A 26721-nucleotide genomic window follows, 5' to 3' on the forward strand; every position below is an offset into this window, starting at 1 on the left:
CAATTTCTTTTACACGAAGGTAGATTCATTTCATCACATATCATTAATGTAAATTTTCTTCTTCAAACCACCCAGGCAACGATATCTCATCATTAAGTGTAATAAACACCAAGGGCATTTCCCACCTCTCTACAAAACCACGGCACTCTTTTCCTCCCTTCTTCATATCATGCAGGTTTAATTTGCACAGAATTCTGGAGCATTCCATTAATTCACTTAAATAGGTTGCTTGTTCCTAATGAGCTCATCGCACAAAAGTGCTTAGGAACCTTCCTCTCCTGGAGAGAAGATGTGTGATCCTGACACCGAGGGTGAGGAAAAAAAAAAAAAAAAAAGGAGGGATAATTCACTTGGGGCTGAATGCTGAGAAGCTGAAAAATACATGGATAAAAGTGGTATTATTTCCACTGGCAACTACTTCAATTTCTACTAAAGTTCTTCCTTCCTTTACACCCTGCTGGGCTGAGCAGCACAGAGTCTGGGCATGCTCTGTGGAGCGGTGGGGCACCCGCCTCTCTCTGGCATTTTCCTCCCGCACCGTGCTGCCTCTTCTCCCTACTAACCTCTGCTGAAGCTTTTATATGTTTTAGGAAATCTCTCTAGTAATCTGAGAATCTAAGAAAGAGAGTCATTATGGGCTGAACTGTGCCCCTCCCCCCACTCTACCCCACCAGATTCACATGTTGTAGTTCTAGCCCCCAAGACCTACAACATGACTTGGTAATGGGAGCCTCAGATGTCACTCATTAAGGTGAAGTCATACTGGAGAAGGGGGAGACCCTCACCCAATATGACTGGTATCTTTACCTAAAAAGGGGAAATTGGGACACACCCAGGGGAAGATTAGCATTCTCCGGCACAACCCAAGGAACCACCAGAAGCTCAGAGAGGACCCAGATTCTTCCCTCGTGCTTTCTGAGGGAGCCTGGCCCTCCTAGTACCTCGATCTTGGACTTCTGGCCTCCAGAACTAGAAGACAGTATATTTCCGTTGTTTAAGCTACTGAGTGAATGGTACTCTGTTAAAGCAGCCCAAGCAAGCTAAGACAGGCGCTTCTTGGAGAAAAATGGCAAACAGGGTTGACTTCAAAGTCTCGGCTCCACCTCAGTCCATGGCATTCAGTGCTTGCTTTCTGAGACAGAAATGGGATCACTTCATGCCCCTGCCTCCAACCTTCCAATGGCTTCCATCTCCTCCTTTACCACAAGACCTGACCAGTCACCTTCTTTGACATCTTCTCCCTCCCTTGTAACTCTCTCCAACCCCTGCACCCGACGACTCTTCTCCCACCACCATGCCCTCAGCCACATATTTTTCCTTCTCACGTAAATTTAGTTTTTCTCAAATATAATTTCCTTGACTGCCCTCCAGAGAATAACTCTCTTCCCTTCCACCCAGTAACACTTATCGATACTGGATTTTGTGTATCTGTTTATTGCTTGTCACCATCTGTGAGCAAGTCAGCTCCTCAAGTGTAAGAATTGTGTCAGGTTGATTACCATATCCTCAAAGCCTAAGAATGGTGAAGTACGTCCAAGGAGCTCAATACATACTAGTTGAATGAACTAATGATTTGCCAGATTCCTGGGGATTTTATAATTTTAAAATTTTCAGTGGGACACCTGGGTGGCTCAGTGGGTTAAGGCCTCTGCCTTCAGCTCAGGTCATGATCCCAGAATCCTGGGCGGGGAGCCTGCTTCCCTTCCTCTTTGCCTGCCTCTCTGTCTACTTGTGATCTCTGTCTGTCAAATAAATTAAAAAAAAAAAAAATTAAAATTTTCAACAGCTTCCTCCAAGACATCCCTAGTTGCTGCTTCCATTTTTGTTTCTGTGAGACTGAGCCCACTTCTTACATGTCTGAAAACTCTCCTTCTCCACCTCCCCGTGCCCCCCAGCCCCCTTTCCCTAGCTCAACACTTTGAGCCTCAGGAAGGGCATTTCCTAAATAAGAAAAGATAAACAAAATGAGCTCCTCTAAGGAGACTTCACTCTCTTAAGCACCCCTATATTCTCTGTAGAACTTGAAACACAGTAAATATTGATTTTAAGAAATCGTCAGGAAATCTTTTTACCAAGAACACAATTTTATTCAACTAATTTTCTCCAAACGAACCCGAGCCCTTTAGATGGACCACGTATTTGGCTTAAATAATCTTTCCATTTACTCAGCTATGGTAAGCAGACACTAGTATGGCCCCCCGATGAGCCCTTCCTCCCGGTATTTATGCCTTGTAAAGTCCCCTCCCCTTGGGTGTGAGCGGGGTTTAGTACTTCACTTCTAAAGAACAGAGTAGAACATACTCAATGGGCTCTCCCTTCTGAGATTAAGTTATAAAGAGACTAGTTTTCACCTCAGTGTTCTTGGTCTCACACTCTTGGCTGGCTTATTCTGGGAGAAGCTTGCTGCCATGTTGTGGAGAGGCTGCCATGACCGAGCTTGGAACCATGAGAGGACTGCAGCGGACATCGTGATGGAAGCCTCACGGGAGATCCTGCGCCAAAATACCCAAAGAATCGACTCCGATTCCTGGGAAAAGAAATGTTTGTTGTCCTTGGCTGCTACCTGTGGGTAGTAGTTTGTTACATAGCAGTAGATAAAACACTCTGCATTGTGTTCGATTAGTGCTCCAAACACATCATTCTTAAAGCATTGTTAATGTGAGGAATTAACTCAACGTGCTTCTCCAAAGGCCAATATACATACAAAAGAGATTTTGTTTTTCATGTCTGAGTTAACTTTTAAAATCTGGAACAGTTATTTTTATAGGTGTTATATTAAAAATCTAATTAAAAATGGTGGCCCAGATGCAAATTTAAAACTCTCTTGTTTCTACATATTACTTCATTTACCCTCATAAAAACCCCTTTGAAATAAGGTGCTATTGTCACCCCATTCTTAACTATAGAGAAACAAGCAGCGTAAGCAACTTGCCCAACATCATACAGCTAATAAGTGGTAGAGCCAGATAGTCTGGTTCTCAGGCCTTGTGAGGCCTTAACCCTTAGTCCCTATTGCTTCTTAGACAAAAAAAGTCAAATACAACAGTAAAACAGGTAAAAGTGTCTTAGTATTCAGCCCTAATGTACAAGACTCCGTCAGTCAGGATTAGTTTTCATGACTTAGATGGGTAATACCAGTGTTTAATGAATTCTTAGAAGGGTTACATGAGATAAATTAGATTAGATATACCAAACATCTAGTATACTACCTAGACATACGAGTACTAAAATAGAATATCCAATCAGGAAAAGAAGACATCTTAAAATTATCGCTGAAAACAAAGCAAAACAACAACAAAACTCTCCCCTTTCTGAGGAGAGCCCATTCAGATCACTAAACTCAAAAACATTCTCTGATCCCACTCTTGAGTCATTATTAGGTTGACACAATTCAGGGGTATCTGGCTGACTCAGCCAGTGGACTGTGAGAGCCATGTGACTCTTGATCTTGGGGTTGTGGGTCTGAGCCCTGCATTGGGTGTAGAGATTTGTTAAAAGTAAAATCTTAAATGAAAAAAAATGGACAGATTTCAATCTCATCAGTACATGCTGACAGCAAGAGAGAGGTGCAAGGGTGGTGACTCAGCCACATTTCCACCTGGCCTAGGATCTCAGCAGCTGCCCACAGTACAGATTCCCTGAATGATTCTAGGAAGTAAGGCCCTAGGAATTGCAGAAATGATTTTGAAAACTCAGAAGCTCCTATGCATCGCCGTTTCACAGAGGAGAGTGAAGAGCATTTATATGGTTTGGATCCAGGAGACCTGGCTTTGAGTCCTTACTTTGCTAAGACTTTCAGCCTGAGGGCCTCCATCAATCTGACCTTGGGCAGGCTGGATCATTCTGGCAAGCCTCAGTCTTCTCATCTCTAAAATGGACAGAGAACAAGACCAACCTACCTGCCTTTCGGGTACTGCTCCAAGTCTGATGCACTGAAGTCTGAAAGGATCTTGTGGGCTGCAGACTGCAAATGCGGGGAGGTTTCTGTTTACTGTGTGTTAGTGGCAGGAGGCAAATCTAGATGACATGTAGCCCACTTGTACGTCTGCCCCCTGTGGGCATGCCGCAGTAGTAACTCGAACATACTGTGGCTGTGGCAGAGGTGTTGGGGTGATGCAAACAATTCTGAGAAAGGCGGTATCATGTCACCAGCCACGGACTGGCCAATCTGCAATGGTCTTGTGAGTGGCTGTGGTTTCTGAGGTTCAGTGGAAACCATCACATGGAACTCCACCATTTCCAAGTCCAACACTCGCTTAGCAGTTGGGCCACAGAATCTCGAGTTGATGCCCACAAGTCCCCATACGAGAATCCACTCTACAGACGGTCCCTTGACACCAGCATGAATAAGGTACACCCATGGAGTCACCCTCGTGCCACTTACAGCCACGAAATGATTATGCAGTTACTTGTCAATACAACTAGATTTGACTTGCATGGTTAGTGCTGGTCTATTTTAAAACCTGCACGTTTTGATAAAGGCTTTGAATTTATTCTGAACCATGAGGGAAAAAAACCCAGAATTTCACAAAACTGTGGAGCTAAAATGGAAGTAACAGAATTCAACAAGTTAACCTCTTCATTTTTAGAGATGAAGATCTTCTGTGCTTTGCCCAGACTCACTTGGCCGGGGGAGAGGGGACAAGGCTCTGGAAGGGGTCGATGGGTTGGACACATTGGCTATTCTGGAGCTCACCTTCCCCCAGCTCAGGACTCAACATGGACCCTGATGTCTATTACAACACAGGGCATGAGGAAATTTTGCGTACATTCTATTTCTGCACTGAGGTCTCTCAACAGCTGAGTTACCCAAGTTGAATTGTGCCTAGAAACTCTAGAACTTCCTGACAGAAAGTTGTAGCATCTAACTAGAGATAAGATCCCTTTTTTACCTTCTTTCTAGGACTTGTCCATTACTTGCAATAAGGTACATTCCAAAGTCTGCAAGACGTGAGGGCATAATGTTCTTAATCAGAATCCATCCAATCCTGTAAAACTATTTTCAGTGAAAAAGGAGGTGACTAATGGATTGAGTCTCAATGATTATGAGCTGGGTGAGAACTCCGTTTTCCTAGTGAAAATAACGTGGAGCTGTTAAACTCAACTTCTGAGATTGTTTGTGGGTTTGCATATTAATCTTCCTGAAGATAGACATTTTATTCCATCTGTAATTTGAATGCTCAGAATTAAACCATGTCTAAGAAACAAAGCATTAGCTCTAGTATTCAAAATAAAAGCTGCAAGTATATATAACTTGATTCCTGAGTATTTTATAGTTCATTAAGGGAAGGGTATCACTTCTTGAGTACCCACCATATACCAGGCTCTTTCCTGGGCATCTCTTTCATGTTAATGGTTTATCTTTTATACAAGCCCCTCAGACACATAAAATTATCCCTTTATTATAGAAGAGAAAATTGACTTCAGAAAAGTCAATAGCAAAGCTGGGGTTTGAACCCAGATCTGACGGAGGCTAGAACTCCCAGCCTTCCTGTGACATCAAATGGCTGAATTTGCTTCCTAGATAGACTAATAAGGTCTGAGGAGTTCTACTCCTTAATCCAATAGATAAGTCTGAATTAAGCTAAAGGAATTCAAAGATTAATATGGCAACCACCCAAATTTGTCAGCAAATCCATATGACAAGAGTGATGATAATGATGACAAAAACGGTTCAGGCTATGTCAGACACGCTTTCAAAACCATTCTCTGAAACACATGCCTTTGTTATCCTGATTGGCTGAGGCCTCGCGTGGCCTGGACGGGATACGGACCCACACGTGTGGTCTGCTATCTGGGGCCAAGCTCTCACGGCTCTTCTGTACTGCTGTCAGATAGTCCTGGAGACTAATTATCTATGTGGTTTACTTCAATTCCCGGATAGAAGACAAAATACACTGGAATGTTATAAAGCATATATTCCCATGTTAACTAATACATTAAGAGGGAGTCTTCAGTGGTGGTGAGGATGGCAATGATTTGATCGAAGGTCTAAAAGTCACATTGATGTTAAATGTCAAAGAGAAGGGATAAAACAGAGACATCAAAGGCATAGGTTCTTCAAGTGAAGGGAGTAGGGCTGGATAACCCACTACACCATAAGGAAATAGGGGATTTTGTATTTCCGAGTGCTGTTGTGCTGGTGAGCTCAAGCTACTGTCTACTCCTGGGAAATGAGGCTTTCCTGACCCTTAGAGGGAACAGGCTTCCACCCTTTTTTGAGCCAGCCTGCTGCCAATCCTCAGGTCTGCTCTGCCCAAGGAAACTTGCCTCCGGATCTTTCTGCTTTAGCAGTTCATTATTTTCTGGGCAAAATTTGAATCAAGACAGAAAAAGTTCAATCTCTGACACAGTCTTTGTAGGAAATATCTGTTGCGGTTTTCTTCTATGAGGCAAAAACAGGCAAATGTTCCTGAATTGTGTTCATCTCCAATTGTTTATAAACTGTTATCTTGCATCAAACAGCTTCTTCTTAGCTATGTGATCTTAAAAACATCTCTCTCTTTTGCTTTATACAGGGTTGTAGTAGCTCTTCAGGCTCTGAAGCCAGACTGCCTAAGTCAGAACCCCAGTCTCCACACTTACCAGCTGTGTGATCTGGGCCAAGTTGCAAACCTCTCGTGATGCCTCAGTGTCTTCATCTGAAACACGGCAATGATGTTGGGTTCTACCTTCTGGCGTTGTTGTAAGTTAGTCCACAGAAAGCATTTAGAACAGTGTGCTACACATAGCAAACAAGTCAGGGGATATTATATGTGACCACCAAGCATATCTTATAGGTCACTGTTCATAACTGAGGCAGCAATCCCGAACTAAATCTAAACAGAATTAGGGCTTTAATACCCATGTTTATTATGAGGTTCGTATATGCTGAATTATGGAATCGTTCACAGAAAGCTCTTCAACTCTCAAGAAACCAATTTAATGCAAGTAGTAACTATTTATTGTATCGACATATTTACAAAATATTACAAAGTAAAATACCACTCTAACTCACCATATTACACAATGGCTGCTTACCGGCAAGACAAAGCATACAGAAAAAAACATTTACTTCCATCTTTGGTATTAGAAATCTACACAAATCCGCAGCATTTAAAATTTCCAATACAAAGTATTAAACATAGACAAAGATGTAATCGGTAATGTCATGAAAAGGGGCCTAAAATCCTCTGCTAGGAAGCCCCCAGGTCCATGAAATGCAACGAGAAGACCAAACACCGCTTGTAAGGGGGAGGTGTCTATTGGCTAAAATAACAATAAAGTAAACAGTACACACTATAGTACTGTACACAGGAGCATTTCGATTTGTGTGACGCGACTTTCTCCACAACGACATGTGGCTGGCAGTAACAGACAAAACATTCCCGAGACACAGAGTTGCAGATAAGACTTCACAGGAAAGAATCCACTCCAAGAGAAGACCTTGAGGGTACAACTTGACTATACAGAACATTTTATAAAATTCACTTTTGTGATCATTTACACATATACAAAAACTTAACTGGTTTTAGCAAATAATAACTTTTCTACAACGTGATCACAGTTTACATAATTCTGAGGTAAAGGTCCTGAATCTATCTTTTGAGAAGTCCTAGCTCACAAAGGTCTCTGAAGGATTATGTGTCTACTCAACATTGAGTTCTAGAATTAAGGTGCGTCGGGGAGAGGGCAGGCCACACCTACCTCGTATGTCAGAGATGATCTAAAATTTCAGAACCATATGTTCTTAGTTTGGCTCTAGTAGGTTAATGCTTCTAATGTTTTGGCTTTGTTGTCTTCAAACATGAAAGACTCTCTGAATCGTGTCAGAAGGAGACTTCTGCTCTGAAGAAAATATTTCATCAGGAAAAGGCCAAGTTAATGTCTTAACTTGACTGCCTTGACTGAGGACTCTGTATATCCCAGGAAGAACATATTTAAACTTCTCACATAAAAAGTAAAAGCTTGGTCAAATCAGTGCACTGCAAAACTGATCTTCCTACCAGTTAGCGCATATCCCAAAAGGGCCAGCAGATGGGAAAGACTTAGTGAAAGCCGGGAGCCCACAGTGAGTAAGACCAGGAAAGGCTTAGTGACCCTCCTGTCCCAGAAATGCATGAAGGACCCAGCTGTGTTTCCCTTACAAGATCCTCAGCGAAGTTATTTGTGCTACTGTAAATAGTCCAGGAAAATGTGAAATTCAGCAGATATGTACCAGGTTCTTTTTTTTTTTTTTTTCTTTTTTCTGGGCAGGGGCTGGGGGGTCAGGTGTCGGGACAGGTGGGAAGGCCTTTGTTCATAGATGTTGATTCTATAAAATGATTATTCTCAATGATAGCCCTTGATCTGTTTCTGTAAACAACATCACCTTACCAAGTTACTTGAAACTACCTAGAACATACCCAACCCAGATTATTTCATCAAGCACACATTTCCAAAATAACCCTACGAAATCATGAAGGTTGTGAAAATTTAATATGAAGACGCTTGCTTTTATGTATGTTTTTTCAAAAAGAAGTTTGCGAATATAATCAGAACATCAAATGAATAATTAAAACCCCTCTGGGATACGTCACTCATGAAGCAAACCTGAGCATTTGCCTCTTCTAGTTTATCACGAGTCACATCTGGGGGTAAAAGTGTTTGCCAGGCAGTGAGTCACCTTGTGAGGCAATTGAAGACAGGAGTAGTGTTGGACCTTTCCCGTGAGCTGCCCAAATAGCAAAACTCGAATTTTTCCTCATGCTGGGAAAAGCAAAATGAAACTTCTGCTTCTTTGTACCATCTAAAATTCTGGTAAATGGCACGTGAGAAGAAAGTAAATATGTGTTCCACATTTACTAATAGCTGGCATTCATGGTGTCTGACCACACGGAGTAAAAAGCAACACGAGCCAATGTGTTTGCAGGGCTCTTTTGGGAAAAGAAGCTTTGGGCTCTGCCCTGGTCCCCGACAATGACAGACTGGCAGGCTGTTTCTTGCACAGCTCGAGGCAAGCCATCAATCTGTCAGTACCAGCATCTTTAGAAATCCCAGCATCAAGACTTAGGAGGGGAAGAGGAGGGAGGAGGTTGAATAGCCAGAAATGTGGCTTTTTAAACACTTCAGTCAATTCACAATGCTGTGCAGGCTTCTACGTATCCCTTCTCTGAGATTTCTGGTGCCGGGTACGACGCTGGAGTGCAATTTATTCATCCTCGTCCACGTACGTGGATGGAAACCAGCCCACCTAAAAAAGAAAAGCAGCCACCGTAGCAACATGACTTTGCATCTGGCATTCCAGAGGGTTCTACAAACAGAGTATTTCGTTTTTATGACACCCCGATTAAGCTGAGGTTTTATGGCCACTGTAGGAGGATTGATTTAACTGCCCTAGAAGCCTGATAGCATGAGTGATAGAGACAGAGGAATAAAATAAGCCAATACAGTGTTCTAATCTGGTCACACAAACAAATACGTAAATTAAGTGTAACAAGAGCTCTCCTACTTAACGCTTCCTGTTTCTGCTATAGAACAGGGTACAAAGACAGAGGTGTTAGGTCCCGTTCTTTCCAATTTAGATCAGCAGCCTCTTATAAATATTCTGTTGTCCACATAAAATTTATACACTGAAGCTTATAGACTAAAAAGAACTGAAATGTTCCTCAATCCTTTTCCAAACAGGAAGCCATCAAACTTGGTCAGGTGAACTTTATTTATGCCACTATCATATTCCTTCAACATATTTTTCTTGAGTGCCTGTTTTCAGGGAGGTCCCCCACCATGCTCCAGAGCCCTGGCTCTGTGGGGTGAAGGCCCCCACATGGGGTGCCAGTGACTGCTAGGTCCCCTTCATTCACCCGCATGAGCTCCTCGAGAAGGTCAGCTCACCCTGCCGTTGACTTCTCCTCTCCACCAGCCATTCGCACTCATCTTCGTGTAAATCTTCACCACATCTCCCTTTAGCAAGGACAACTCTCGCATGTCTCTGGCACAGAAGTCATACCGCGCGATGGCAATGCCCAGCACTTTCGGACTTAGCACTGTAAAGAGATGATGGCGAGTAAGAACTGACTTGTGGTTTCACACCCACCAGCGCCTATGCAGATGAGTGTTCTAGATGCTATCAAAATGCACGGCCATGATTTCACTACACACTAGTGATAATGGCGGAGGAGCTTGAAAGCAGCACAATTGCTGTTTCAATTCGGTCAGGTGTAGTAGTCAAGTTCACTTCATAATGTTTAAAGAACCATTGTTCTGCTTCATTCTTCACAAAGACCTCAAAACAGAGACTAGTTTTTGTGAAAAAAAAAAAAAAAAGTTAATATCTAAATTACAGTGCAAGTCGAGATAGGATCTAAAATAACTAGCATAAATTTCCTATTGGTGGCACAGTAATCCATTTCTAACGAGACCCTAGCAGGTAAAAGCTTTACATTTTTACCTTATAATTTCAATGGAGACTCAAAACAACCAAAGGTTTTGCTCTGAAATTCTCCTCTTGAATCCATGCCATTACTTCTAGCTAACTGGCTCTTCCTCCCCTGATCAACCTTTTCTGGAGGGGGGTGGTTAAAACTATTTGGGGACAAACTCAGTTGTTGTTTTATAAAGGATTTCATGTCTCACTGGAAGGATGCAGAAACACCATCAATTTGTCCTCTTTCTTTCAAACAAATACTGTAGGTATAGAAAACTTTGCTGAAAAAATGTACTCTAAAACAAGATGTCAGAGTGTTCATTTGCTATATTCAGATCTGTCTTATGGTAGGAGAAGAGCTAAAGAGCTAGAGTTACTCCCTGTCTTAACCCACCCTGCCCAGAAAGAAAAACTGTTCAAGCTGTACGCTTGTTCTTCTCTAGTGTTCTGTGACACATTTCATACTAACTTCTCTACCTGTTGCTCCTTGGGGTTATAAAATGTTTTCAATTATATGTGCAGTGATTCTGAGAATCACTCACCTGGGAATGGCTGGACTTTATAAACCTTAAATGGCAGAGGAACGGAAGTATAAGAAAAAAGAAACAAATGGGAAATGCCACACATCTATATTTTTAACAGTTCCCAGTGCCCAGGCAGCCGTGGTTAGGACTGGTGTTAGCCTGAAAGGGCCTGCCCACTTGGAGACAGGGATCACTGGCCTATCACTCAGAGCTTTGCCATGACAGTTAGTTTTTGAGTCTCCAGGTGTCTATCATGAGATAAACGAAGAGCAATGCTCTAGATTTCAGAACTGTAAAGGGAGGAAAAATAGGTCATTTTATTTTACTGTTCAGACACAAACCACTTTAATAGTTTTCTTACTGAAACCTGTCCCATTACTGGGGCGCTACTCTCAGAGTTGGTGCCCATAAAAACACCCCTGCGATGGAAAAAACAATCATCAATGTAAATGTGCGCCCTTGCACAGGTCTCTCTAACACTCGAGGTCACACATTTCTCATCTATAAAATGAAAGGTCTCTGCTAGCTGATGTCTAAATTCTTTTGGGACTAGAGATTATGATTCCACTGGGACTTACAGGTTAATTTTTAAAAATCTGTAAGAAAACATACTTGACCTAGCTATTACGTACTCCCCTACAAGGCACGTAAACAGCCATCAAGTTCTCAGGCTCATGACAGAAATCAAGAGCAGAATGTCTGTACACAAGCTGATAGGCACTGTTCATCCTCCTACGCGACATGAACTTCACTTTTCTAGTTGGACACAAAGTTGGGGTTTCGTTTCTGTTTATTTTATTAATGGAACTATGTAAACATTGGCTTTCCTCAACTACAGTTTCTGAGCCTCAAGAAAACTAATGATTTTAGTAGAGTGGTCCATGCCCTTTTGTATTTTCAGCCTTAACCCTTTCCAACCTCTCGCCCAACAGATTAAAAAAAAATGGTGGAAATACATAAAATGAGCACATACACAAGACCAGAGGAGTGAGATGTCATGACAGGCAATGACTTTATGACAGAAAAGAGGAAACTACACAGTGGGAGTATGACTCTAGGAACTACTTGTGAGGAGATGCATCTATACGAGAAGCCATACACAGAAGTCAAAATATTTTGTTTGCAAACAGAAGCAAGTGGAAAAGACATATAAAAGCAGTAAAGCAGTACCTGACCAGAAAGGAGTGGAGGAAGGGGGAACAAAGCTGTAGTCTGGAGGAGTTACAAAAGAAAACCCACAGAACAAAGAAGGGGCTTAGAGAAAGAAAGAAAAAGAGAGAAGCAAAAGAGCATTTAGGTAATGGCAAAAAAAAATATCTCAACACATCTATTTGCTTGTCTATAATCATAAGGAAACAGTCACATCAAAGTTGGAATCTCAAGCTTCACTTTTACCCACTTCTCCCCTCTCACCATTTCTAAATAAAGGAGAAGCCAGATTTTTACATTTTGACTGACATTAGTTCTAAAATTTAGAGTGATCTATCCCTTTGCAGGTGAACACGGCATACCCACTCCACGGGCCATCTTTGAGCCCCTTTCCATCCAAGGATGGTCTTCTTTTGATGTGATGCACAATTCCCACTTTCTTACCCCAGTGGAAAGGGGGAACCTGTAAATTCTTAATGGAAAATATGCTTCACATCAAAACTGATATAAAGAGGCAAGAGCCTATAGAGTAGTGCCAACGAAACATGCAGAGCCCACAGGAAAGTCTCTCATACGGTTATGCACCATCCCAACCCCCAATCAAGCATGCACCCGCTAGTTAATTTACACACACACACACACACACAATGTCAATCATTCCAAATCTTATCATATCTGGAAAAGTAAATACATCCTCCAATTTCAGGAATGTATGGAAAAATTCTATGTAAAAACTCTACCCTCAGAAACTTTTTACATTACTTTCAAACAATAAAAGCGAACAGTTATCAAGTGGTTGTGAAGTGTTAAACGCCATCTTCCATGTTTTATATTCAGCACTTAATTTAATTGGCCCAACAATTCAAAGAGGAAGGTACTGATACCGTTTCCCCTTGATCTCTTAGAATGACCTAGATCAAAGCCAGGCAGGAGGACTTCAGGGTCCAGGCTCTTAACTGCCGCACTGCTCTGCGTCTAGCACTATGCTCCAGGTTGCTCCCCAGGTGGTTCACAAACTCTACCTCTTAATGCCATGACTCCATGGTAAAGGAAAAGAAAGGCATTTTCTCCCAGTATTTATTCCCCCCTTCAGGCCTGTAATACGTTGTTTGGTCAGGCTGTGTTTGCCCAAAAGGCACACTTCATTTCTCCGTCTTCTTGCAGGGCTATGCAGCTATATGACTGAGTTCCTGTCACTGAGACAGAAGCAAGAGTATTGTGAGGCAACTTGTGGGACCTTTCCTGGCAAGGCAGCTGGCAAATGCATTCATTCACCTTTCTTTTGGGTTCTTTGTTCTATCCTGCTGTGTGGGAACAAAGCTACCATCTGGGTCCACGAGAAGAAAGGCCATACCTTAAGGACGGTAGCTCCTAAATTTGAGGGAAGCTGGGTTACTGAAGATTTAATGGAAGAGATGACCTGCTCCACAGTCATGGACTGACCACTTCCAGGTTTTTACAGTAAAAAGAAATAAAGGTCTAGCCTGTTTAAGCCAATGGTTTGTGGATTTCTGTGACTTGTACCTGCACATAATCTAAACAGTAACAAAAACTTTCTAGGACCAAGGGTGAGGTGAAAGTGGTCTAAAGAAACCAGAATGAGTACATATAATCTTGCAATATCTTCTATCTCTTTCAGGTCACTGGATCTGAGAGCCCCAGAATTCTCCCGAAGGTAATGTTCTTGTCCGGAAGGGGTTCTGTGATACTTAGGAACGGCAGTAGCTCATGATGGGCATCCTCAGGTACTATCTAAGCAGACCAGCCATGGGAATTGCATGGGATTCAGCTGCTCTTAGAGCCACAGGCTATGAATAAGCACTGATGCATTCACGACACTTTCCTCATGAATGGCCTTACATATTTACTTTTAATCTATCCTGAAGCATATTCTTGTTGATAATCAAGTTTCTTTTCTAATCCACTGCACCTTCCATATTACATTTTTAAAATTTTAAAATTCAGTGGTACATGCCTTTACTACTAATTTTCCAATCTGCTCAATTCATTTATTGCAATGCAACATAACTGGTTTAAATTTCCTTGAGATCCTGTTATACCCACTATTAGAGAGAGGAAGGGATGCCATCTCTAATTTAATGAGAAAAATGGCTCATATCTAACTGCATTATCGGCAGAAAATCTGGTGCCAAGACTTCTGCCCCAGGTTTGTGAGAACTTAAATCAGTATCCCCCATTCTACACATTACTTCCGGCAAGTACTGGAATTTTCTCCTTGAACTGGTTTCTAAGTGTCCATCCTTGATTATCTCTCTGGTACTATTTTATCCATAAAGTAATAAAAGAAAACTGTATTTCTTCAAAATTTCTAATGAAGGTAATGTAAGTCAGCAGTCTGAAATACAACAAGAGGTAAGTTAGCTCTAGAAGAAAGAAAGAAAGAAAGAAAAAAGAAGTCAGTGAAAACACAATTAAATGCAATTTAAATAACTGATAGATATAAGATCAGATAGCCTGTCTCTAATTTTAAAATATCTAACTTTCTTAAGTAATATGGATAATGCCTCACTATGCACAGTGGACATGAATCAGTTTCAGATACATAATATCAGTGTGCTACCCTCTCCCTTAAAGAACCCTGAAAGTTTTATACACACTGGCATTCATGTCTAGTGGCCACCATTACAATCTTCTTCAATCTCACCTAAAATAGTATAATCTTATATTGTAAGATTATTATAATGGTACTATAATGGTAAGATTATTACCATCATAATGGTAGCTATTCCCTTATGGTTAAGCCTTGTCTCTGCTGGCTTCACTTGAGACTAATTTTTCACCCCCCTCAATGAATGTAACAGATTCTGGGATATGCCCTGGGTCCTCATGTGAATTCCAGTCTGTACTCTCAGATGTTTTCATGATACTGCCAAGAAGGACCACCATTACCTCTGACGCAACCTGCCTGAAACCAAAATCATCATCTTCCTCTTTGTAATCTAGCTCAACCTTCCACAGTTTCATCTTTTCAATGACCTTCATATTCTTGGCAAACAACCCTTGCAAAGTCAGTATGCTTTTTATTCACTGCCCTCCTTCCTCTGAAGTATGAAGTTCTTGCTTCACTGAATTCTCAGCTCTACCATCCCAACCCAGGTACTTACACCATTTCTAATCTAAGACAACTCCCTCCTTTTAGTATTCTTGATCTGAGCTTTGGTTCCATCCTATTCTAAACGCTGCCTCCCAGCTACTCACGATAAACAGAGATTCATCATTCCTTTTCCTAGATTATGAAATCCAAACTCTTGCCTTGAAGTCCATGGCAATTCATAGTCCGGCTGTTCCCTGCCTTTCTAACCAGATCGTCCCATCATTTTGTCCCAGAAATTCTTCTCAACCAGACCAGCTGGTGGGAACCCCCGCCAAGGTCCTCGGTTTTGGTTTCAACTCAAAACTTCTGCTCACTCTGGAAGGCTGCTCCTCTGCCTTGCCTCTGTTAACCTTAACCCCCTTGTCTCCAAAGCTCCGCTCAGGACCTTTCCACAAGCCTTCCCTGACCAAGCCAGACAACACTGGTCCCTTTCTAGCCATCTGTAGGTGCTTGTGTCATGGCACTCCATGGCTCACTGCTTAATTACTGCACATGCTGCTGTGGTAGCCCCAGTTAGTTGTGGGTTCTGGGGCGCAGGGGCTAATCCTTTTACTGCCGCTGCACCCCCAAAGGATTAGACCCGGCGTTCAGCTACTGAAGCTGCTGAATGGACAAATATCTCAACATGGTATTTAATTTTGCAAGCTCCTTCTGTCTCCTCCTCCTATTCATTTAGCTCATCTTCTGCACACATAACTGCTCAAAAAGACTTCCAACAAAAGCCAGCACAACACAAAGAAAAGAACATGAAATATGTTCAGGTTTTATTCCCCAGGATCCCTGAGAACCATAATCTATCAATGATATTTCTACAATCACTGCAATTTTTTCAGAGATGCCGAACAGCTATTAAGCACTGTCTGTCCCTTGGCATTAAGCGTACTGTATGCCTGAGGAATCTTCTTAGGGGTAAAAGGTTAATCAGTTTCTGCTGCCACCCAGAGCATCGCTCCCAGCCAAATATTTGAAGGATGGGTAGGGATGCTTTCTAGTTTTCTACACATTGTAGCATGACTTATCGTTGCCACTCTTCCTATATATTAGTTTTCAGTGCCTTTGAGTCCTCAATTCTCATACGCTGGCAAAATAGCGTTTGAATAGCTGGTATCTATGGAGACAAGAGTATAGAACAACATGTTCCCTTGGAAAGTATGGATTTAAATCCAGATGTAAACTGTGTCAGAATAAGGTATTTGATGAAAAAAAAATTTTTTTTTTGCAGAGTGGCTTAACCTGCCATATATAAAAAAGATATAAAAACATATTTATATCCTTATTCACAACTTAGCCACCTATTTCTAGGCACACATACAAACACGTTTTCTCCATCAAGCGCCTATTATACCAAGATGCTGCTAATGTAAGAATTACTGGTAGATGCCTATCCTGGAATGGAATTAGAAACAGCCAAGTAACAGTAGCATTCAAATGAGAGCGTTGAGGTGAATGATTCTCTCTCATCCCTTTCACTTCCTGGGCTAATATTCACTTCACCACCCAGTACTACAGATAGCTTGTCTGTTAGTACACTGCATCATGTGGGGAAGCTTCTTGAGAGAAAGAACTCTTCTTTTTCCCATCTGTGTCCTCTGAGACAATGTTAAGTCTATGTTGAGACCTTTATCACCGAAGTAATCATTTGCAAACTGCATGCTTTAATTGAGGGCCCAACTTTCCTCCTTCCTCAAACACTTTGAGCTCCTTTCTAGCACAAAGGAGAGCCTTCCTCAGAGAGACCAACACACTCAGGCAGGTGTCTCTGGCTATTTTTCACATGATACCTGGCACTCAGCTGGACAACATGGATGGGGTATGAGAATGTGAATGACTCATAGTTTATTGACTTAATATTTCTCATTAGGAACTATGACAAATACAGTCAAATATTATTTATCAACTTTTCCAAGTTAAGCAAACAAAACCTAAAATACAACCTCTTTAACTGAAACAGAAGTTACCTGTTAATAAATTGGGAACAGAAACTATCAGCATAGCCATAATCAACTGGCAAAACACTACTGAACAGTAGTCAGTTCTGAGACTTAACTGAGAAAACAGAGCCACAGACGTGTATCAAGTAAGAGGGACATAGTGTTCACACTAAAATAAAAAAGCACTTGTGAATGGGTATTTGATGCCTGTACGTCTGTTGTCAAGGCTAACTAAACATTGTTCTAATGTTTTAGCTCTGCCTGGATTAGGCTATCCATGTTCATGAACAAATGAAAATCTACTCAATTTTCAATAATATTTGAAATTTATACACAATAGAGAGCAAGTTCCAACAGTATTCTTCCTTATGGCACTAGTTATCAAATCATGAGGTAGTTCTGAACTACTACTACATGTATAGCTGAACATGACCCTAAGCATTTGCTAATTATTCTCTGAGATAGACATTCCACATGTTTCTATTTAGGTTGTAACAACCATGTGTTCACACTTGCTTATGTAACATGAAACTGTTAGTCAAGATATCAGGCAGTTGGGCCGATGGTAATGTCATCAATACAGTGATCCCTGTGAATTTGCTGCCCAGCAGTGGCCTTGAGGATAATGATGTTCCTATGTGGGACACTCTGATGAGCAATCCAGTAGACTCTTTTTACCAAGACTGTCTACAGATGGCCTAGAAGTTGAGAACATGCTGAGAATTTAATGAATGTTTAATTTAAATTTGTGGTCTTAACCTGGTTTTATTTTAGAACTTAGCCATGTCTTAGACATAATGTCAAAAATTTGCTCCCTCATTTTCCAAAAATGTTCAGTGTTTATTGTACATTTTATATATTGTCCCTTAAAAAAAGAATTTAGATTGGCTTCATTTCATTGAATGCGGGCATCTGGTAAATGGACCAATCTCCTTTAACCTGAAATTCAAAGGCATAACAAGGAAGACTTGCATCTAGAATCACTGGAAAAAACAAAGAGCTACTTTGTATTCAGTACTGCATGGTATATAACATATAAAGCCATTAACAAGAAAAAAATGAATAGAAGGCCTTCTCTATTGTTATGGAAAATCAAATCATTTGACATTTCTAGGAATTTCAGATTATTTATAGACATCTAGTTTATCATGACACAAACTTGATTCTAAATCTCACTCTAAAAATAACTGACAGACGTTTATTTAAAAAAAAAAAAAATCCACTGATGTGCCAAGTATTGTGCTAAGGTGATCCTGGAGATGTAACAAGACAGAGCATCTGACTTCAGAAGAGCTTAGAGGTCTGTGAAAACACAGACACATACAGAAATGATAGAGAGATGAAAGTAGTCATTTTGGATTGAGAATGCTATGACTAGACTTTAGGCTCCATCTGAGCCCCTCCTCAAAAAAATCTCCAATCTTGCACCTGCTCAGGTCAAGAACCTTAGACATTCTTGAATCTTCTCTTGCTATTCTATTTCACACCTGATGTGAATTTCCTGTTGCATCACATTCAAAATCCATCCCTCACATGGCAGCAGTTGTTCCAAGCTGCCTACCTCTTGGCTGGGGCGCTGCATGGACCTCCTTACTGGTCTTCCTGTTTCTACCTTGTCCCCCACTTCTCCACGGTCTTTTTTCAACAAAGAAGCCAGGATAATCCTGTTAATACTTAAAGTTCAAATCATGTCTTTCCTATACTTAGATCCACCAGTGGCTTCTCATTTCTTCCAGAGTAAAGGTTAAAGTCCTAAAAGGCCCTGCATGGCGTGGCCTCCCTTACTTGTCCTTCTGCTCTGGCCACAGTGACAGGTCCTACATGTTCCTTCCTTTGCACTGGCTACTACCTCTCTCACTCTTGACTCAAACATCACCTTCACAAGGAGGATGACATCATTGCTCCCTAAGAGAGTCATGGAAATTGACCACTCGTGCCAAGTGGTACAGAGAGAAAATGGGGCTTATTGTGGGGTGGGGGTGACACATAGGCAGACAAGTAAGTAGAGTGCACCCTCAGCTCTCACTGTCCTATTGCTTAGGTTGGGCATGGATGGTCTGCACATACCACAGTCAAAATTCTGACAGCCTACTTTAGGCAAGTATTAGGCAAGTTTGTAATAGTAGAAATTCCCTGTTACAGACTGAATGTTTGTGTTGCCCCTATCCTATCCCCAAATTCATATGTTGAAACCTAATGTCTAATGTGATGCCAGGTAGTGGGGCTTTGGGGAGGTGCTCGGGTCATGAGGATGGAGCCTTCATGAATGAGATTAATGCTCTTATGAAAGAGATCTCCCCAGGTTCTCTAAGCCCCTTCTACCATGTGAGGACAGGTGGTACCTTCTGTGAACCAGAAAGCAGCCTCTCAGCAGACACTGAATCTGCTGGCACCTTGATCTCGGACTTTCCAGATTCCAGAACTGTGAGCCATACATTTCTGTTGCCCTTAAGCCACTCAGTCCATGTAATGTTATAGTGGTCTGAACAGACCAAGACACGGGTCCTACAAGTGGTTTGTTAGAAAGGGGAGCTTCTGGAGCCAGTGGTGTCAGCCTCTCCTACTGTTGAGACAACTCTAAACTGTTGAACCAGCTTTCTGCTCAGCTACCAAAAGGAGGAAAAATGAGCCCCCAGTTTTGTTCCTCATCCCCCTACTCCCCTACTTAAAGTACTAATGTGCCTCTGGCACTCTTGAGTATCACTGTTATATTTTTTTCCCAGAGCACTCACCAACTTCTAATATACTTAGGACCTCTTTTTATCTATTACCTGCCTTCCTTACTAGTGTGTAAGTTCCACAAAGGCAGAGAAGTTTTACTGTGGTTTTTTTTTTTTCACTGCTGTATATTCTCCAGCAATTTGAACAATGCAAACAATGCCTTCCCTGAATTAGGCTCTCAATAAAGATTGGCTGAATAAATAAAATCTTAAAAGGAAAAAAAAAAAGATTGGCTGAATGAATGAATGAGTGTAGCGACCTATGGAGGGGCTACTGGTGAGAGCAGATAGGGAAAGAAGCTTCTGGACTCATCCCAATAGGGAGAACTATACCCTATGAGGAAGAAAGAAAAAAGGAAGAGGGAGAAATGAACTGGACAAGACTGAACTTTGCATAGAAAGACTGAGCAAACTGAACCAGCCCGTCAGGCAATACAAGAATCTTTATGCTCAATCCTGGCAAATTTGAGAGCATTTCTAGCAGGTTGGCCATGATGGCGACCGAGGTGGCCCACCATGCATATGAGGGGGGACTGAATAATCTGAGGTAGTTTATAGGAAAGACAAAGATAGAAACACGGTGGAGAAGAAGGGAAAAAGCACACCAGAACAAAGGTTATCATGGTAGAGAGAATATATCGTATATTTACTTTGAGTAGCCCTTAGGAGATGAACTATTATATGTAGGTACAGTACGTTTCTAGATCAATATAAGAAAAAACTTTTCATTTTGTTCAAAAAATAAATTGAGTGCTTTGTACTGCATTAGACATGAAGTCACCTGACTGTTCAAGCAAAACCTGAGGATGACCTCTCAGGAGTATCATAAAAGGTGCCCATTTGAACAAGTCTAGAGAGGTGAGGCACCAAGGTGCTTGGAACAAGAATCCCCCCTGCATCCCTCTCAATTGTTCAGACATTAAGCTAAACTGCAGGTCACACTTCATGGGTATGAGAGAGAGAATACGTAGTGCAAGTAGATGCTCAAAAATGTTGAATGCATAAAGGAATGGATGAAAGGAAAACCAAGACAGTTCTGTACTCAGTTTCACAAGCTGTTGGAGAGAAGCAAGTTGCAGAATTAAGACCTGCTCCCTTCCACAGACTTGGAATCCAGTGGGGGAAGCTGGTATCAGTGGTAGGTACCAGAAGAAGAGAGCTCTCGGCATTGTCTCTCAAAGCCAGGAACCTTGTCCAGATAGTAGGAAGGGAAAAAGGAATTCTCAATTTAGATAAACTTCTGTGTGTTTCATTGGTTAAGAGAGACTAGAAAAGCCTTAGCTCAGGGCTGCCATACAAGGGTACCACAGTCAGTCAGGGAAAAGTATACACAGTGATCAAGACCAGTTTTTAATTTAGAACATAAGGTCTATGGGAAAGGACAGTATAAAAGATGAAAAATATTAAAATGTATGGCTGCTTTTTGAGCTTTTAAATACTAAAAAAGAAGGCTTTGAATGAAGTTATCTGTATCTGTAGAATTTCCATCTGTAAGCTCTATTTCTGAAGGGATCCCGAGTACTGGCTGCTAATTTTTGAAGCTATCAGGTCCAGGATAAAAGTGTCTTAGAGTAGCTAGTAGAGCTCTTGAAGTAAGTAAATAAAAGCGGGGAGCCCAGCATGACCTGATAATGAAGATGCCCAGCTGTAGTTGATCAGTCGCCCTAGAACAGTAAATTCTACGGGCATCATAGATACGCTGAGGAAAAAGAATATAAAAGTGTCAGCAATGTGTTACAACCGCCTTAGCCCATAGAAGAGTGCGTATACTGAGAGAATGTAGCTGAAGCCCAGGATATGGAAGTGGGGGACCGAAGTCCCAAGGAGAAGGGCTTTATAGAAACGTTAAAAGGGGTCCAGTGAGGCTCGTGTAACATTTCGTGCTGGAGGACAGTCCTGGAAGTGGTGGCAGGAGCAGCAGGAACAGGAAGAGCTGAGATGCAGAGCACTGCCCATGTGCCAGACGTGCTTCTAAGTACCTCACAAACACCACTTCTTTCAACGCTCATCAAGCAGACATTAAAGCTCATGAGCCAGCATTGCACACTGAGGTAAACTCAGGAAACCCTACGGAAACTGTCATTTCCCTTGTCACATGAGCAGCACTTGCAGTGCATCTGTGTGACAAAGGAAACCTTCCGTGGCACTTCTTGTGGAGCTACGGTTCACAGAACTGCTGGAAACATTAATGTACGTAAAAGGGGCCTGAAAAACACAGTGTGCCATTAATCATCAAACTATTAAATATCAGACAGAATTATTGGGCTCTTACGTACCAAATATTTTATATGAAGTTTCAGACATATGTCTTGGAAACTCTCATTGGCTTAGAAGTGCTTTCTCTTAGGAAGACAGTGCATTTTACTGCAGGAAAGTTACAATCCATTTAAAACACTTCATTGCATTAAGGTAATGGTTTCCTTCTAACTCCCATCCATTGACTGACTACCTGTCTACCCTAAAAATGTAAGTCCTCTTACCACTCTAATTTATAAATAATTTATAAACCATCAGTTATAAACAAACAAAATAAGGATGGAAAAATTTAGAGAACTTTAAACTGATACAAGCTTGTAATGGGTTGAACGGTGTACCTCCTAACCTATTCCAAAAGAAATGTCCTCCAAGAACCTGTGAATATGATCTTCTTTGGAAAGTAGGTCTTTGCAGATTAAATTAAGGATCTCAAGATGAGAGATGAGGTCATCCCATGTTTGTGGGGAGGGTTTCTAACTGCACTAAGGTGGGCTCTGAATGTAATGACAGTGTCTTTTTAAGATAGTGGAAAGAGATATGACACACAGAGGAGCTGAAGACAGTTGAAGACAAGGCAGAGATTGGAATCATGTCTCTATAAGCCTCAGGATGGCAGAGACTGCCAACAGCCGCCCAGGAACTATAAAAAAGGCATGGAATAGATTCTCCCTCAGAGCCTCTAGTACACACCGATCCTGCCAACACTTTGATTTACAACTTCTAGCTTCCAGAACTGTGAGAGAGCAAAATTCTGTTATTCTAAGCCACCCAGTTTGCGGTCATTTTTATGGCAGCCCAAAGAAAATATTACAATGGGGTTAAAACAAACAGTTACATTATCAGAATAAAATGGAGTCATACCCAAATGCCAAGTGATCAAGGAAAAAATGACCAAAACCTGAGCATAAGATAAGGGGATCGGAAAATAAGGGTAGGTGAGAATGGGGTTGTTGAATTACAAGGGCGAGAAGGTAAAAAACTAAATGAAGTGGATGGTTGAGATAAGAAATATCATCCCCTATTACACCGTGGCTAAACTAATAAACAGTGGTTAAGGCACTGTCAGGCTGTTTCAGGAATTATCAGAAACATGAAAGCTCTATTATGCTCTACTGAGTTAAACAAACACAAATTATACACATTCTCCAAGTTCCTAACACCCTGGCTAAAATGAAGTTCATGAACCTTGTTAGATGGTTAGGAGAATAATGGAGATCCATGTGTGGAAGGAAAGGGGCCACACTGGTGTGAAGCTGCCTAGGCTCCGGCTTTATGTCCTACAAGGTCATTTGTGTGGTCCCAGTGACAAAATGCGACCTTTGTTGATTTTTGAAGAATTGCTATAGTATTTGTCAACACACCAAAAGGAACATACTGATCTATATTTTATTTTCAAACTGCCCCATTTTTCCATGATTTTTCAAATACCAACTACACATGCTATTTTAATACCTGCTATGTCTCCCATGGGCCTTATTTTCTGACTTCATTTATTTAGCCTTTTCTGAACACATGCTTCCTGAAAAGGCACTGTGCAAAGGGTAATGTGAGAACTGAGGAGCAAAGGGGTCGGGTTCCTAAGCCCTGAAGGAACATGACAACAGAAGAAATCACTGAACCTATATAAAAAGAATATTACATGTTCTGTGTAAACTATGAAACAGAGGTGCTGATTATTCATAAAACTTTTATCTTCATCCCAGACCACTCTTTTTGGTGCCAACTGCCTACTGAAATATTGAGGATACACAGGTACTAAAACTTTTGGGCAAAACTGAACTGAATGTATCCCTCTTTTCCTCAATACCTGTTAATAGCTCTTCTGTTTCCTGGTCAATGGCTTCACCATTTACTAGTCATCCGAGGCAAGTACTTGTGTATCTTCCCTGTACTGCTGCTACCTTGATTCCCTTATGCAATTAATTCAAATTCCAGAAGATCTCGAAATCCACCATGGTCCTTCTCCACTTTGCGCTCTTGTTCAAACCAGCATCATTCCTCCCTTGGACTTCTGCAATGACTTCCTAACTCATCTCTGTTCTGGCCATGCCTCCCTCTGAGCCCCTATCATGGAGTAGATAGTGATCTTTTAAAACAACGTAAACCAGTTCGTATCATTTTCTGCTTATAAAGCTTAATACATTGTATATATTAGAATGTATATATTAGAATGCATTTACTATGCTCCAAACACGCTGACCTCCCAAGTCCTTCAACATACAGAGTTACTTGCTGATTAAGGGCCTTCACACAAGCTACCTCTGCACTGTGGATTTTCCCTACTCTCCACTACCTCACTCCACTACCCTGCCAACCCACACAGACCCTTTATGTTTCACCTACGTGTCCCTTCTAACTGTCCTTCTCTGACACTCCATGTAAGGTAGGCTCTCTTGTCCTACCCTTATGCTGTGCTTCGGCTTCACAAGACTTGTCAAAACTCGTGATTTATTTGTGAAGTTGTTTTCTATTTGTCCTTGTCCACCAAATTGTCCATCCTATTCACTGTTTTAACTCTAGCATTTGGCACAGGGCCTGGCACATGGCAAGTGCTATATAAATATTTGTTGAATAGAAGAATGAATAAATGAATAAGCAAATAAAGTGAGGCCATCGATAAGGAACAGATGGTTTCAAATAGGACCGACCCAGTACTCAATACTACATACGTCCAATTCAGTGCACCCAGCGTCCCCTGCACCGGTAGCAGGGGAAGGAAACAGGATGCTGCCATTTCTCTTTCAATCCTGTTGGACTCATACATATAATGGGATTATCTCCAAATTTGAACATTTTACTTCCAAAATGATTCATTCTTAAAATAGCAAGAATAATACAAAGAATTCCCATATACTTTCCACCTCAACCTCCTCAAATGCTAACGTTTACCATGTTGGCTTTATTCATCTGTTATCTTTCCTGAACCATTTTAAATACACTGCAGACGTAATGCCTTTTACCTCTAACTACTTCAGCATGCATTTTCTTTAAAACTAAAGACAGTGTCTTCTTGTATAGAAACACAGTACAATTATCAGCAAAAAATTAATACTATTAATCTAGAAAAGTCAAAATTTGTTCACTGTCTCATGTATGTACTTTAACATACATACCTACATACATAAATGAATATATAAAAATTTCAGGCCCAGGATTCAATCTAGGACACGTTGCATGTACTTATCATGTCTCTGCAGTCTCTGTTTTAATCTGATACAATTCCTCAGTCTTTGTCTTTCATGACATTGACCTTTTTGGAGCACATAGGCCAATTATTTCGTAGAATGTCCTTCAAATTGGGTCTGGCTGATGTTTCTTCATGATTAGCTTCAAATTATGCCTCGTGGGGGCAAGAGTCCCACCAAAGTGGCACTATGTCCTTCTTATAGCATCACATTATGAGGTACACGTGATCTACTTGTTCTATTACTAGTGATGTTAACTTTAATAACTCGATTAAGATTTCTATTTTTCCTTTTGTTATTATTAAGTTCTGGTGAGATGATACTTCAAGATTATGTAACTATAGTAATAACCAATTTTTTTTCTAATTAGCCAACTCTACTCTATGGTCCAACTAATTCTCCATAAATAAGAACTTGCAAAAATGTTTCAAGTCTGCTTATGGGTCAGAAATTGCTAATCATGCAACTTTTCCTAGTGTAATGGTCTATTAACATTCTACCTTCCCTCCTTCCCTCATGCACAGAGAAACCTAGAGTGCTATTTTTTTTAAGAACATAATAAAATATCTAATCTCATTCGTCATTCATCAGATGAGAAAGCCAAATCCCAGACAGGCTAAGTGACTTGCCTAAGGTCAGACAACTACTCGGTAGAAGACCTGAAAATAATTGAGTGCTCATTGTAGAGCAAGAAAGGCAAAAGTCAGTTTGGCGCCCTTCAAATATATAAGCCCTACAGGTATACCTGTACATGCAGTCCATGGCAGATTCGCTGTGGCAGTTTTTGGAGAGTAATGGGATTTTTAATTTTTTTAATTTTTAATTTTTTTATTTTTTAAATAGTTTGCATTTTAAAGATTTTATGTATTTATTTGACAGAGAGAAATCACAAGTAGATGGAGAGGCAGGCAGAGAGAGAGAGAGGGAAGCAGACTCCCTGCTGAGCAGAGAGCCCGATGCGGGACTTGATCCCAGGACCCTGAGATCATGACCTGAGCCGAAGGCAGCGGCTTAACCCACTGAGCCACCCAGGCGCCCCGAGTAATGGGATTTTTATACAGATCTGCAGGACAGAGCAGAACATATTCTGAGGAGTGACTGTGGTTTCTAGGGAAGCACCATAGCTCACTGCTCTGTCTGAGTATTCTGTGTTTTCTTCCTTTCTCTCTTGTTCTTCTCTCTTGGCAAGACTTAAAAGCCATTCCAAAGGCAAAAGTAAAGTCTCATAGCTCTGGGAAAGAGCACTGCCTACAATGGGATCCTAACCCAGAACTGACATAAGCTCCTTGCCATACTCCTTGCAATACTCCAGACTCCTGTTTAATTCTAACCAATATCTTTATGAATGTTCTTTTGCATTTTCAGGAGATGGTTCTGCCATTACCTTATGTTTTACAAATTCAAAAAACAGTTAGTAATATACCCAAGAATATTCTAACCTGGACAAATACAGAAGC

At 41.2% G+C, this 26721-nt stretch overlaps 1 protein-coding gene across 3 annotated transcripts in view; it reads right to left on the reverse strand.

The window, feature by feature from the left end:
• Positions 1-6920: 6920 nt before the first annotated feature.
• The window catches only part of VAV3 (vav guanine nucleotide exchange factor 3), a 360704-nt gene continuing 340903 nt past the window's right edge, over positions 6921-26721 (reverse strand). For 2 of the 3 annotated variants that reach the window (XM_059137589.1, XM_059137588.1), the window contains 3 exons: positions 12079-12162; positions 9853-10004; positions 6921-9211 (listed from right to left, as the gene is read on the reverse strand). In XM_059137589.1, the coding sequence (XP_058993572.1) occupies positions 9170-9211; positions 9853-10004; positions 12079-12162 (278 nt within the window). In that variant the 3' untranslated portion in view covers positions 6921-9169. The remainder of the gene's footprint in view (positions 9212-9852; positions 10005-12078; positions 12163-26721) is intronic. The other variant, XM_059137591.1, reaches the window with a different exon arrangement.

Source organism: Mustela lutreola, chromosome 10 (genome assembly GCF_030435805.1).
Source record: "Mustela lutreola isolate mMusLut2 chromosome 10, mMusLut2.pri, whole genome shotgun sequence".
NCBI classification, from domain to species: domain Eukaryota; kingdom Metazoa; phylum Chordata; class Mammalia; order Carnivora; family Mustelidae; genus Mustela; species Mustela lutreola.